This window comes from Homalodisca vitripennis, chromosome X (genome assembly GCF_021130785.1).
Source record: "Homalodisca vitripennis isolate AUS2020 chromosome X, UT_GWSS_2.1, whole genome shotgun sequence".
In the NCBI taxonomy this organism is placed as follows: Eukaryota; Metazoa; Arthropoda; class Insecta; order Hemiptera; family Cicadellidae; genus Homalodisca; species Homalodisca vitripennis.
Window position 1 is genome coordinate 15,272,066 of NC_060215.1, and position 14,777 is coordinate 15,286,842.

Sequence of the window (14,777 nt, forward strand, 5' to 3'; positions counted from 1 at the left end):
CTTAGTTTAGCATCCCACGATCGGTGGTCTTCACCAACGAATTGCGATATCAAGGTTTTGATGACGCGGTTAGAACGTTCTACTGGATTGCTCTGAGGACTATAAGGAGCCGTCAGTTGACAGTCGACGTTCCAGTCCCTACAAAGATCCCGAAAAATTTTCGAAACAAATTTGTGACCCATTATCGGTTATTAAAACGCTGGGTGCACCGTATCTGAACAAAATCATTTCTTTGAAACTCTTTACCACATTAGCTGCTGTGGCCGATCTAAGTGGACTAAGTTCTAACCACTTGCTGTAGTAATCTTGACACACTAGTATAAACCGATTTCCACTCTTCGATCGTGGTAAGGGGCCCACTATATCTGCGGTAAACCGTGTACCACGGACCTTGTGGCTTACGAAAATATACATCTTCCCGGCGGGCTTCGTTTGTTCAACTTTATATCGTTGACATATCAGACATTTTTTTACATATGCCTTTACGTCACGAAACCAACCTGGCCAGTAATAACACTGGGAAAGCTTTAAGGCGGTTTTTCTAACACCCAGATGACCTGCAGTTTCTTTATCGTGATTTTCTTGCAGTACTTTCGGGCGGTCTTCTTCGCGAACACACATTTTCCAGTGGGCTTGTCTGCGTCCGTTATTTCCTTTTTACTACTATTCGACGATAGAGGTTCCCATCTTTTATAATTAGATTTGAGTCACCCTTTTTGTGGCCATCTTGTATAGCCTTTTATACCATAGGTTCCTATCAACCATCACTACATCATTGGATTCATCCGTAATTTTCTTCCTGACGTGGTCTTCTGTTTACCTGCCTTCTTTTCTGAGCTGAACAATTTTCAGCCGTAAATGATCCTATATGCTCAATTTGTTGCTCATATACCGGGTTCCGAGACAGAGCGTCAGCCACTTTGTTTAGGGCTTCCTTTTCGGTATCGTATCTCCATATCGTTTTGCTGGAGTTCCAACACCCAGCGGGCCAGCCGACCAGAAGGAGTCTCTAACTTTTGTAACCATCTCAAAGCCTGATGGTCCGATTTCTGCGATAAAGTGATATCCCTCTAGGTATGGGCGAAATTTTTTTACGGCCCATACTACTAGCGCTAAACATTCTTTTTCTTGTGACTGAGAATTTGCGTTCATTTCCCGTCAACAATCTGCTACCGTACGCAATCACAACTTCTTTTCCGTTCTGTGTTTGTGTTAACGATGCTCCAAGGCCGTCGCCCGAGGCGTCCACTCTTAAAACAAACGTTTGTCCAAAATCAGGACAGGCTAGGATAGGCGTAGTCGTTAATTTTTCCTTAAGAGTCTTGAATGAACTCTCCTGTTCTTCCGTCCATTGCCATCTAGTATCTTTCTTCAACAGTCTCGTGAGGGGGTGGTCAGAGATGCGAAGTTTGGGGACAAACCTCCGATACCACGAGGCCATACCAAGGAAGCCTCTTAGAGTTTTTCAAATTGGACGGCCCTAGGAAATTCTACAATGGCTCGAACTTTCTCTGGATCTGTCCTTAATGCCCCTGTCCGTTCACAACATGACCCAAATACTTCAGTTCAGTTTTTGCAGAAGTGACATTTGGCAGGGTTTAAGTTTTCAGACCTGCTCTTCTTAGTCGTTGAAAACCTCTTGAAGAAGCTCTAGATGAGCCCTCGAAGTTAGGGCCTCACGATAACCAAGTCATCCAGATAGGCCGAACACTTTAGGTTCCAATTCTGGTCCTATAACGGTGTCCAAGAGGCGCTGGAAGGTAGCCCCAGCCGAATGCAAACCAAATGGCATGACGCGAAATTGGAACACTCCTTTTCCAGGTACAGTGAATGCTGTCAGCGGCCGACTTTCCTCTGATAAAGGGACCTGCCAATATCCGTCCTTTGAGGTCGATGGTCGAAATATAGCGGGCTTCCTTGAGTTTTTCTAGAATGGGGTTGATTTGTGGCAAGGGTAAGCATCCTTCACCGTGACTAGCATTTAGACGCCGAAAATCGATACATACTCTGTATGCCACCAGATGGTTTTTTGGTTAAGTACAAATCGGTGAGCTCCACGGACTCGAAGACGGTTCGATCACTTCAGCTTCGATCATACGCTCTAACTCTTTTTCTAGTACAGCCTGCATTGCCGGATTTCTCGTATAGTACCCTTTGTTTAATAGGTGTATTATCGATCAGGCGAATCTTGTGTTCAACTAGTGTTGTTTTACCCGTAACATCATCGAATTTAGGCAACTCCTCTGTTAGAAATTTTTCTAAGACCTCTTGTTCATCTTCTGATAGCTGATTCAATCCGCTAACATCCCTACATCACTCCTCTTTAAGAAGATATTACGTTCATGTCGCGTCTGGAAGGGAAATCATATGTCAGCAACCCCAACGATTCAATCGAATCGACACCAACTATCAGGTCCGAAGTAAGTGACGGCACGCAAAGTGCTTCGAACGAATGCGTCGTATCTCTATAGGAGATCATGCCTTCGAACATATAATATTCTTCTAACGATGTCTGTGAGCCATCAGCCATCCGAATTTTCATTGGGCGTTTAAATGGTACATTTCCGTTTCTTCTCAAATGCTCAGCTAGTCTCTTTCCCACCATTGAAATCGTTGCTCCAGTATCTATTAGAGCAGAAAATATGCTACCGTAGATTTCTATTTCGATGTGTGGTCTGCTGTCCATGTTTCTGCTGCTCTGTACTGATCCAGAAAAAATTCGCTATTGTGTGAAGCCAACTCTGCCAGTCTTCTGGGGTCGTTCTTAATTTCTTCGGTTGGGACTCAGGTGACCCCTTCTCGGCTGAGTCCACCGACCGTTTCCCGTCTGGCAATTGCAAGCGGTAGTTGCTATACCTTGTCGCTTACAATAAAAACACCCTCAAGGTCTTGGGCCTCTGGCATTCTCGAAAAAAATGCCCCCTTTTTTCGCAGTTCCAACATATGGTGTCGTCGCGTATACGCCTCACCGTGTTAACTGGGGTTTTGGAACCTCACGTTAAGTTCACGTTTATCTTTTTTAACGTTAGGTTTGACAATTTTGGTTTCTGTCGTCCGTCTTTGCGTGTGGTTCGCCTCGCCATGAATGGTGCAAACTCATTTGGTTTTCTATTTTGAGCGGGTTTTGTCTTTGTAACGCCATTCTCGCTAACCACAGACGCTTCGTGAGATTTATCAAACTTCTTCTTTGCACAGTATGCCGTCTCTGGCACTAGGGCGAGTGATGGCAGTGGAGGAGGCCGGTAAGTGTTTCGGGCCCTCAATATTCTTCATACTGCTCAGCCTGGTGAATCATATCCGATACGGTCCTACATTCTTGTCGTTTCATCGTAAGTTTTATACTCGGGACGCATGTTTGAATATAAAATATTGAGTTTTTCGTCTAGTGTATAACGAGCCTCTTCTGCGCATTAATGTCATTAAAGCCACGACAAAGTCTTTAAATTGCTCCTCTTGACCTTGTGTACGCTTCCGGATCTCGTCGTCAAGATTTTGTTTGTATCCAGGAGGAAAGAAACTGTGTTTCAAAGTCCCTCCGAAAATCCACATAAATTGTTCCATAAGTCCTTATTGTTCCTATACCACAGAAGTGCAGAGTTTTGGAAAATCTCTGGCAAGGCTGTAAGGATGGTCGTTTCGTTCAATGCCGTACGCGTTCGAGTAGCTCATCCAATCTCTCTAAGAACGAGATCGGTCCTTTCACTCCGTCAAAACGAAGATTCCATTTTCTTACTAGGTTGCATAAGTTAGGCGAGTCATTCTGCAGATCGAAACAACCTGATCGTTTTTGTAGTCCGAACCGGATTCGTTTTGTTTGTAAGTCGGAAGTGAATAGTCCGGTAACATCGATTGGTGGCTATGTACATTTGTGTGCGGAGTTCCCATCGTGCCATTAGCTGAAGGCTGGGGATTCTCTAGTGGTTTTTTTAACGATAAAATCATTTCTCTTAGAGTTCTGCTATCAGCGTTAGGAGGGAGTCCAAAGAATTTCACGAAGAGCCACGCTTTCGTTTTGCCCGTTGCTGTTCAGTATCCCGCGGGTTTGAGATACGGAATTGCCTCCTAATACGCTCGCATAGTCCATCCTATTATTTTCGTTCTCGACCTCACGCTCTGAAGTCGTTAATTTATCCGACCGTAAATATGCTACGTATCGTTTTCCTTAATTCGTCGACTTTTCCCTCACTATCAAGATTGTATTTTAATAATTCGTTACGTAGTTGGGTTTTGTCTAAGCGATAGACCCAATCCAACATATGGGTCGTTTTTCCGTCGGGGATTTATCTTTTATTGTTTCCGGTTGCCCTAGTGGAAACATTAAGCGTTGCCGAAGGTCCCGAGTTTTCTGTAGACAATGGTACAGGCGTATTCTTTATCACCCTTAGTACCGTTAGCCTTATCTAAATCGGCCCTTTTGTTTGAGGTTGGCAAAATATAAAATACTCCCAACAGCCAGCGTAAAACTGCAAAGAACTTGCAAAATATAACGTTTATCAAACATTTTAAACTAATTTCCTTAAATAATCAGAAAACTAAATTAAATTTTCAGAAAACTATCGGTTAATTTTCGTCCAATTGTTCGGGCGCCAAATTTATAACGTTAAATCGGGTCAGGGATAGTTTATAAAAATATATAACCCTAAGACACCGGATAGAACAGTCGAGAGGGTAAAATCCAGGGTTCGAAAGGGAGAGGTAGTTTCCAAGTTCAGCTCAGAACCGAATACATGTGAAACCAAAAGCCCGAAGCAAATACAGCACCGATGATCAACGGATCAACATGCTTTCATCATCGCAGACTCGGAAACGAAAGGGAATAAAGGGAAGGCGTCAGCATTTGCTTTAGGATGACTGTTCCACTACCTAAACGTCCCTAATACGACAGTTGTTAGTTCAACCTGAAGCTCGAAAACGAGGAACGCTGGAGCCAACTTACGGACAAGCGGCCAAAAAAGAGAAATGATAACTAAATAAATCTAAATGCGAACACTAGTTCGCTCGAAATCACACATAGCTCGACTCGAGCTCGAAAACTAAGGAACGCTGGTGCCAACGTACGTCAAGCGACCCAGCGGCCTCGAAAAGATACGATAAACTAAACAAAAAAACTAAATGTAAACACCGAGCTCGCTCGGAATCGCGCCTAGCTCACCTAGGGCTCGAAAGCTAAGGAACGCCGGTGCCAACGTACGTCAAGCGACCCAGCGGCCTCGAAAAGAAACGATAAACTAAGTAAAACTAAATTAAATTACGCCTAGCCCGAAGCTCAGGGACGCTGGTGCCAACGTACGTCAAGCAACCCAGTGGCCTCGAAAAGAAACGATAAACTAAGTAAAATTAAATTAAAATTAAACCTAGCCCGAAGCTCAGGAACGCTGGTGCCAACGTACGTCAAGCGACCCCAGCGGCCTCGAAAAGAAACGATAAATTGAGTAAAACTTAATTTAAACTCTTCTTTACTAGTAATAGAACCTAAATCCTATTCGTACTGATCTGTTTTCTTGCTACACTTTATATCTATAATTATATTCTGTTAGCAGCTTAAGTACGTAATGCCATGTACTTATCCTATCGTTAGTGACTAGGCAAGTTCAGGTAAAGGCGTGTTTTGGCAGTAAATAAGTACCTACTTACTTGCACCTTATCGTGGCTGGCGTGTGTGGGGGCGGCGACTCCGACTCGACGACTTCGACTGCTAGACACCGACCGAAAGACAGCGACCGAGAGAGCGAGGAAGCCAGCACAGCGTACTTACGTACTGTAGTACTGGAGTCGTCCGCTGTAAAGGCGCTTTCAGCCCTTGAAGCGAACTCCGGCGGATGTATCCTGAAACTCTGTGTCTTACCCGGTCGAGCCGGACCTCGTCAGCTGACGTCTCCTGCGTTGATGTTGAGCTACTAGAGTATAATTAATTGTAGGTGGAAGAAGTAAAGACTTAACATGTCATTGAACTCAAAATAATTCTCCTCTCAAAAAATAAAAATGCCTTATTTAAACCCCCTGTAAAAATGACATGTTACATCACTTTGAGAACTTTAAGAGAATTCCCCCCCTCCCCAATTTTTTTGTACCTTATTTCCCCTTCTTTATCTTGCGGTAATGGCAACGTTTTAAGACCTGATTAATATGAAAAGAACACCTAAATTAGTTCTTTACTCCTTTTGTTTACTTGCTTTGAGGACTTCAAGAGGACTTTACCACTCTTTCTGTATCCTTTTCCCTACCTCCTTTTGCAGTATTAGCTACCTTTTGTGCACCTGAGGGAAACTTGAAGAGCACATAGATAATTTGTTTACTCATTCATTGTCTTGCTTTGAAGATTTTAAGAGAACCTTCCCCCACTTTTTTGTACCGTGTTGCCATTTTTTTTATTTTACAGTATTGATCAGCTTTTGTGGAGGACCTTTTTTGTGAAGAGCTATTTTTTCATTTTGTTTGCTTGTTTTTTTTATATTTGTTTCTGTGGAACCAATCACTGTCATTTAGCATACAGTTAAGTTTACTTATAGAACTTTGATTTAACTTGTAAAAATAAACTAAACTTAAACTTTATTCAATAAATATTTTAACTTTATTTTGAGTTATAGAATGCTTTAAAACTAATGTTAAAACATCAATATAATGTAAGCTGATTGACAGGCATAAAGTAATGGCCACTTCATGTTGAGCTGGAATTATGAAATTTTGAAAATAATTAGACATTGACCCCTCAACATTGAAAAATTTAAACTTTACTAAACTTCATATGGAAGGGCACTTTTGAAGATGAAGGATGCAACATTCAAATTATTTACTTATTTAGCAATAGCCTACAGTATCAGGATAGATTAAATAAGTGTTAAATTCTTTGTTTATTCAGAGAAAGCTAGGACCACATGGCCCTTCTGTACATTAAAACCTTTACTCTTTAAAAACTTAATTATGTATAAAAATTACTTACATTGAAAACTAAAAATAATATAATACTATTTAAATTAAAACAATATTTTTAAACTATTAAAAAGGAAAGTTTATGTGTTTCTAAACTAGAACTGCAAAATACAACTACATGTGTAAAAAATATCTTACCAAATTAGAATAATGAATGGTCAACTAAAACCCCTTTTTTTAATTATTTTATTTCCAGGCACATGTTTTGTCAAAAAAGAAACCTAGCTGTCAAAAATGGATATCAACTCCATATTGTAGACAAAATGATTAAGAAGAAAATAAGAAAAATCAATAAAACCAACATAATACGACCTAATCCTAATAATAATGAAATTCAAAAATATATATGTATAAAATAAACACTAATACTAAAATAAACAAAGCTGTTCGAAAAACCTTTCAATATTCAAAATTTTCCATCAGTTACCAAACAAGAAATAATACATTTAAACTTATTGAAAACAAAGTAAACCAAAAAGATGACAAACAAGAATTATATTAACCATCTGGAGTATACAAAATTAACTGTAGTGGCTGTGGAAACTATTATATTGGAAAAACTGGCAGAAATTGTAATAAAAGGTTTAAAGAATATATATATATAAACTTTGAAAACAAATACCATGTCCACAATAAAATCAAATTTTGCTGAACATTAATTAGAAACTGACCATAACTGCACAAATATTGAAAAAAACATGGAAATTTTGGATATCAAAAGGAAAGGAGAAAAATGTAACACGAAAGAAGAATTACATATCTAACTAAATTAATAACAAAGATCCTCACAACATTTTAAAAAGCAATCTAAAAAATAAGTAAAACCCAATCTTTGAAAAAATAAAAATATTAAATACTAATCAAAATTACAACTGTATCATAAATTTAACATCTGTTTAAATTGTCCACATGTTTTGGTTGTTTATTGTTTATTGTTTATTTAGAGGTTAATGTTCACACTGATGATGTTTTAATTCTGAAACACGTGCCTGGAAATAAAATAACTAAAAAAAGGTTTTAGTTGACCATTCATTATTCTAATATAAAGATAACCCTGTAATGTGGAGTTAATAACATAATCTTAACAAATATATAGAGTTATACAAGCATTCGTTCTTTCATACAATCCACAATGGGTTCCATAATATTTACAAGCTATATTTGAAAAGTTGACCGCAATAACTTGCATTCACAATACATATAATCAGAGAAAGTGCCTCTTGCATTCTCATGGAATACAAATTGAAAATGGTGGAAATGTGTTTTAAAATCCAGATTAAAATTAAAATGTTGAGTGAAGTTTTAAAAAACGTTGTTGACTTAAAGTAAGATACTACTTGTTCTTATCAGATAGCACCAATTGTGTATTATTATAACCCAGAAAATGTTACATCTAAACAACTTAACGTTACAGGTTTAACTACAAGCTCATTTGTGAATCATTCACTATGCAGTGATTCAAACTTCTTGGGCAACGTTTGGATTACACAAGCAAGTAAGTAATAGTTAATTACTAGTATAAAACTAGATGTTAATGTAGTTCCAAATAATTCCAATATGCTTCAGCCACAAATTACTCTTAAATTTATAAAATTACATATCACGGTTGGAAAAATCTACTGTCAAGGTTGTATTACGAATTTTTAGAGATTTTTGTTTTTCCATCTAACCTAGAAATAGGTTATACTTGCACAACGTGTTTTAAATTTTCTTACTACATAAACTGTTGGAAGTAGAGTAATATCCTACAAATCAACTAAAATTAATCAATAATATGAATTTGTAATAAAATAACTATTAAATATGCGTAGATTAACGTTGATTTTGTACACAGGACTGGAAGGTCTGCAAGTATCTCCATGTCCAGTGACGGGGGAGTACAGTGGGGTAATTCCTGACCCGAACAATGTAGGCCTCTGTGCTCGGTTGGCCTCTGATCAGACACATCAGGAGATCATGTACTTCACCGTCTTCGACTGTGATCAGCAAGAAGTGTATGAAGGTACGTTGCCAGTTTCACTCTTCTATAGCTATTTAGAAAGTCCAATACACTGTACCACTTCAATCTCCAGTGGATGGTGTACTTTAATATAGTTCATTCAACAAGCTACCATCTGTTACTTTACGTGCACTAATTATACTATATTTCAGATATATTTGATAAAAACACAAATAAAAAATAAATATTTATTGATTAGTCTCATTTCAAAATACACGATATAACAATGTGTGTTTTTGTATAGAATATCCTACTTTAGTACTAGTAGGAACTACTTAAGCCTGAACAATCAAACATTAATTAGTTATAATACACCCTAATTTATCTGGTAGTTGGTCTGATTGATAATTCTGTCCTATATATATTTTGTGCAATTAGTGTTTCATGTATTCTCAAGTATACTCAAATGTGAAGAATCATAAATTAAAATATTATATTCATACATAACAAAGTTCTACATTTTAATTTTTCATTTCCACATATCATACAATTTTATCCTGGATTTTTGGCATTTACAGAAAAAAATAGAGCTTTTGCCTGTGTGGTCTGCTCAGCCTATAATAGTGTCAGATTGAACAGTTCACTGATGCTGTAGTTAGGTTAATAGTCTCATACTATGTTAATGTTCATGTATCAGTTTTTTATCAGTATTGTGGTATCCGTAAATTGAACTTCAGTAATTTATTCTGCAAGTTCGGCTTAGCATTATTTGTGTTGGACTAAACCGCATCAGTACACTAGGGATGCGATTATCTAAAATTGATGTCTATTTTGGATACTCAAAAATTTCTGGTAAAGCTGACCTTATTGGTAAAAACTTATTGGTATTTATATCTAAAAACTGAGCAGCAGTATTACACACTCACATATGGACCTACAGTGAGGGTTTGTATTCACTTAGAATGTACTAAACTTACTATGGGAAGCTAGCTATTAGTGTGTACAATACTAAGTCTATCTTTGTTATTTAGAAAAGTTAAATAAACAGGTTTAATTCTTACAGCCTAAAAATATTCTGACACATGTACAGAAATATCACTACAGCCAAGTCTATCAGCAGTCACTTATGAAAAATTCATCGCTGTAAAATTCACCAAAGACTTTTTGTACTCAAACAATATGATTTTCACGTTGTAGTGGTGTAAAAGGAATAACACGTAAAAAGCTTTAGTTGAGTAATTTATGTTTTAAAATGGATTCATACCAATATCAAAGGGAATATGAAACTAATTTCATTCTTATAATGTATTTTGGATAATCCAAAACTTTAGATAATTTGGAACTTCGAATAATCCAGAACTTTGGATAATCCAGAATTTTGGATAATCCAAAACTTTAGATAATTTGGAACTTTGAATAATCCAAAACACTTTATAACCGCATTCTGGATGATATTACTCTAATATGCTGCTGGTGAGCTAACAGTGACGTACTTTTCTAGTCTAGTAGTTATGCTGATACTTCCATATGACGTTAAAAATGTGTATCAGTCTGTTTATTAATGTGTCAGCCTTTGTAAATTAAATATCAGTCATTTTGTCTGCAAGGTGGCTCTTGAATGTGTTGTATCTTACTGAACTAATTATCAGTAATATCATGCTGCTGAGCCAATTGTTAGGTAATGTTTCTAGTCTACTAGTTAGCCTAATATGACTTAATCAGTGTTTTAGTATCAATTCGTCTGTCAATATGTTGGTATGTGTAAATTTAAAATACATTTATTTATCTACTATTTCAGATTGATAATTCACTGAATTATAATTAATTGATTACCTACTCTAACATGCTGTTGGACGCAATGGCTATGTGAGATGAGTATGTCTAATGTGTTAAGTTGCGGTGATTATCGTCTTGTGGTTTACATTACGTCAAAACATTGTTGACCTAATTAAATTCTTTAAGATATCGATCTCACTGCGGAGAACTATCTTCAGTCAACAGATGCCGAACCGACAACTGCCATAGACACATACACTTATGAGATGAGTTCAAGTGGACAAAGCTGTATCGCTATTGCCTGATTTTAACCAATCAATGACCAGTGCGACATCAATCAACATTTCTTTACCACAGGTTTCAGAATTTTGATAATTTGACTCTATCTTCTTTATTGAAGTTATTTTCTTTCGTGACTATTTATAGGGTTCCTCTTCTTATCCTTCGATATTGATAAGGCATTTTTGTAGTACTTTTATTCTGTCATTTTCTATTGCATCTTTGGTTTAGTAGCTGTTTTCTGCTGTGGTTTATTTTTTTCTTATCCCATCAGTAAACTGGTTGTTTTTAATCAACTTATTTATTTATCATTCTAATTTCTGTGAGCTTTGTGATGATAACTTCAATATCTATTAATACCATATGGATGGATATTGAATGCAATCCCATATTATTTAAACTTCTTCGGTAAAATTAAGTTAAAAAGTATGGCATTTATATTTTGTAAAAATGTATCTAAGCTGCCTTTACAGTGTGGCCAATCTGACCATACATCATCTACATAGTAAACTGTTAACTTCGGCGTCTTCTGTGCCCCTTCCAATACAATCTTCTCAAAATCATTTGTGTAAAGATTCTCGCTACAAGTTACAGTAGCGTTTCGTTTGGCTTTTACCAATCGTGATACAGCTCCACCTCCTTCAACTCACTTGTATAAGTGTATGTGTATTATTGGTTTCACTTTATCATCTAATAAATGAGGATGGCTCTCCACAGCAAAGCAGAAATTTATCAAGAATTAAATTGATACTAATCAGTTGTGTGAACTGATTTTCTATACTAACATGGTGCTGAGTCAATGGTTACGTGCTTTACCTAATACTGTTGTTATATTGATATTTCTATACTTGTCACAACCATTAAAAGGTGTTATTAGTGTGGTTATTTTAGTTGCAAATTTAACTTCAACTCAGTCCAAATTAATGCTGAAAATCCAAAAGTATTTGACATATTTATAATATACAGGGTGTCCCAGAACTCTACCAAAATTTTCAGATATTATTCCTGGACCAAAGGCAAACCAAAATTTCATATTAAAACTTTCTAAATCACTATAATTACCTAGAAAGCGGCCATTTTGTTTTTTCCACTTAACTATGTTAAATTTGAGAATGGCTTGTTGTAATGAGTTGAAATTTGGCATATGGCTTTGTCACTTTAATGGCTAATAACAGAAAAAATTGTAATATTTTAAAAGTTTTATTTTGAAATGGCGGCTTCCTAAAATCTTTAAGCGCAAATATCTTAAAAATTGCAAAAATTATTAAGTCAAACTTATTACATTTTAGTTAGACAATTTAACTGCAAATCCAACGACATCAAATTTAAGAAAAAATGTTCATAAATAAGGGTGATAATGAGCTTTTAAAAACCACAGTACTAAACAATATCCACTTTGATTATGTGACAACAGTGTTTGTGAGCCTTAACAACCAGCTGATTTAATTGTAGCAGCTCTAATCAGCTGATTATAACACTACATTGTTTAACTGTGTTCATCATCCTTGGATATTGCAGGATTTAGGTTTCTTTTGATTAAAATATAAGAAAATAAAATTTTCATAATCTACATAAATTATAATTGTTAAGTTATTAGGCATTTAGGTGATAAAGCTACATATTAAATTTTAACTCATTATAATTAGCCGTTCTCAAATTAAAAATAGTTAAGTGTAGAAACAAAATGGCGGCTATTCGGGTAGTTATTGAGTTTTTGACAGTTTTAATATGGCTTGACTTTGGTCCAGGAACAACACCTAAAAATATTGCTAGAGAGTTCTGTGACGCTCTGTATGGTAAAATATAAACTCTAGATATGTCAATTTTTTGTTTTAAATAAAAAAAAGTCTGTGAAATGAGGAAAGTCTAGATGCATAATTTGAATTGAAATTTAAAAATTATACTGGGAAAGTCTGTGACCTTTGTACTAGTGAAGGGAATCTCATAGCCCTTAGACCCCTTGGTAGTATATCAGCAATCCTGGAAAATAACCACCAAAAGACCACAATCCATGTTAAATCCCTGAAATGTACAAAAAAGTATGTATTGGAAAGTATATCTTGTAAGAATATTTTATTTACTAATTGATTTGGATCTTATTGAAATACCAACTTGCCTTTCGAGGTCAAAAGATTGAATAAGTTTTATTTTTCACTGATTTACTTACCTTATTTTACATGAAATACTTTTTTATTTTTGTACTATGGTACATAGATTTTTATCATAGTGTAAAATGATACATGATAAGATTAATCTCTTTGGTGCTTGTAGGGAGGTACCATTCCGGTCGGCACCAGAGAGAGGTTGAAGAGGGTGTATATAATAGTACTGTAGATGAAATAACCACTTCAACTTCAAAAGGGGACTTGCTTTCCGTGAGTAACACCAGTACTGGAAACGTTGGAACAGATTCTGGGAGAACCACAGATAGTTCTCAGACTAAACTAAATGTCTCAGACTTGGGTTTTAGTTCTGGTTTTAGTTTAGAAGTGACCAAACCGTATACATATACCAGTGTGACCGACTCGGTGAGTTCAGTGATGAGAACCACGACCGAGAGCACCGAGAGCCCCATTTCTTCAGGCTATCCTACCACTTACAGACCGAATCGGTCCTTTCAGCCAGAATACCCTTGGAACCCACATGTGACCTGGCCTTCTACACTTCCATGGTACTCTGTACACAACAACAAAAACCTGTCCACACCTCAGTGGACCACATTCTCTCCAATTGGTAGTGGTCGTGGTTACGCTGGCTTTCCTAACAATTATAGAGAGAGAGACTGGACAAAATCAAGTCCACCATTTGATGTATCGAACGTTCCCTACAATGGCATGAACTACTGGAACCCAGGATTTCCGAGAGAAGAGTTCAGGATCAGAACTCCGAGTGGGTTGTTCGTACAGCATGCAACTTCTAGAAACTACATCAATTCCACCAGAACTCCTATTGAACCTCCCAGATTCCCGGGTTATTCGGGGAATAGGGACAGGAACTATCAAAACACAAGAAACAATTGGAACTGGAATGGTAGATGGTTAGGCCGTAATCCAATGGTTTATACTTACAGGCCATATCAGAGAAACAATGGCAATGGTAGACAGCCAATCGCTTTGCCCCCAATCCAACTTCCTCCTCTATATCCAGATATCAAGACCTTGCATGGATCTAGTTCAGTAGGTCGCCGGCCACTTGCCATAGAAGGTAAACTTAGCTCTCAAATTTTGCACGTGCTGTTTCTTCTACTCATCTATCTCACCAATGGATCCTCCTGTTTGCTTCTACTCTAGTATTGGCAACTGGCAGGTAATGATATGTCACTTAAGTGACATAAACTGGCCACTTTCTCTCACTGCGTTGCCATGCACTTGTGGTGTGTAGAATGTTTTCACATAAAAAACATTTCTCAACCAAAATTGGTCACTTCTTTCTGTGTGTTGCCGTGCACATGTGTTGTGTAGACTATTGTTTACTTACAAGATCTGTCAAAAATAATAGTCACTTCTTCCTGTGTTTTGTCTTGCACGTGTGTTGTGTTGGTTGTTGTTTACTTACAAGATATGTCTCAAAAAGAGCTGGTCACTTTTTTCAGCGTGTTGCCATGCACATTTGTTGTGTAGACTTTTTACTCATAAGGTATGTCTCACAAATAGGTGGTCACTTTTGTTTGTGTGTTGCCATGCACGTGTGTTGTGTTAACTTATTTATTACTTATGTTATTTACTAAAGATATGTGTCTAAACCAAAGCTGACTACTCTTCTCTGTGTGTTGCCATGAACGTAGACACACGTGCCCAACAGAGGTGCCATGGTACCACTAGTAGATGACTAATTTGTTTTTCATATAATTTCT

General features: G+C 37.0%; 1 protein-coding gene across 3 annotated transcripts in view; it reads left to right on the top strand.

Moving 5' to 3' along the window:
- The window catches only part of LOC124368723, a 100,708-nt gene that overhangs the window by 74,645 nt on the left and 11,286 nt on the right, over positions 1–14,777 (top strand). For 2 of the 3 annotated variants that reach the window (XM_046826035.1, XM_046826036.1), the window contains exons 9-10: positions 8,345–8,425; positions 8,765–8,932. In XM_046826035.1, the coding sequence (XP_046681991.1) occupies positions 8,345–8,425; positions 8,765–8,932 (249 nt within the window). Of the gene's footprint in view, positions 1–8,344; positions 8,426–8,764; positions 8,933–13,195; positions 13,300–14,777 lie in introns of all 3 variants that reach the window. The other variant, XM_046826037.1, reaches the window with a different exon arrangement.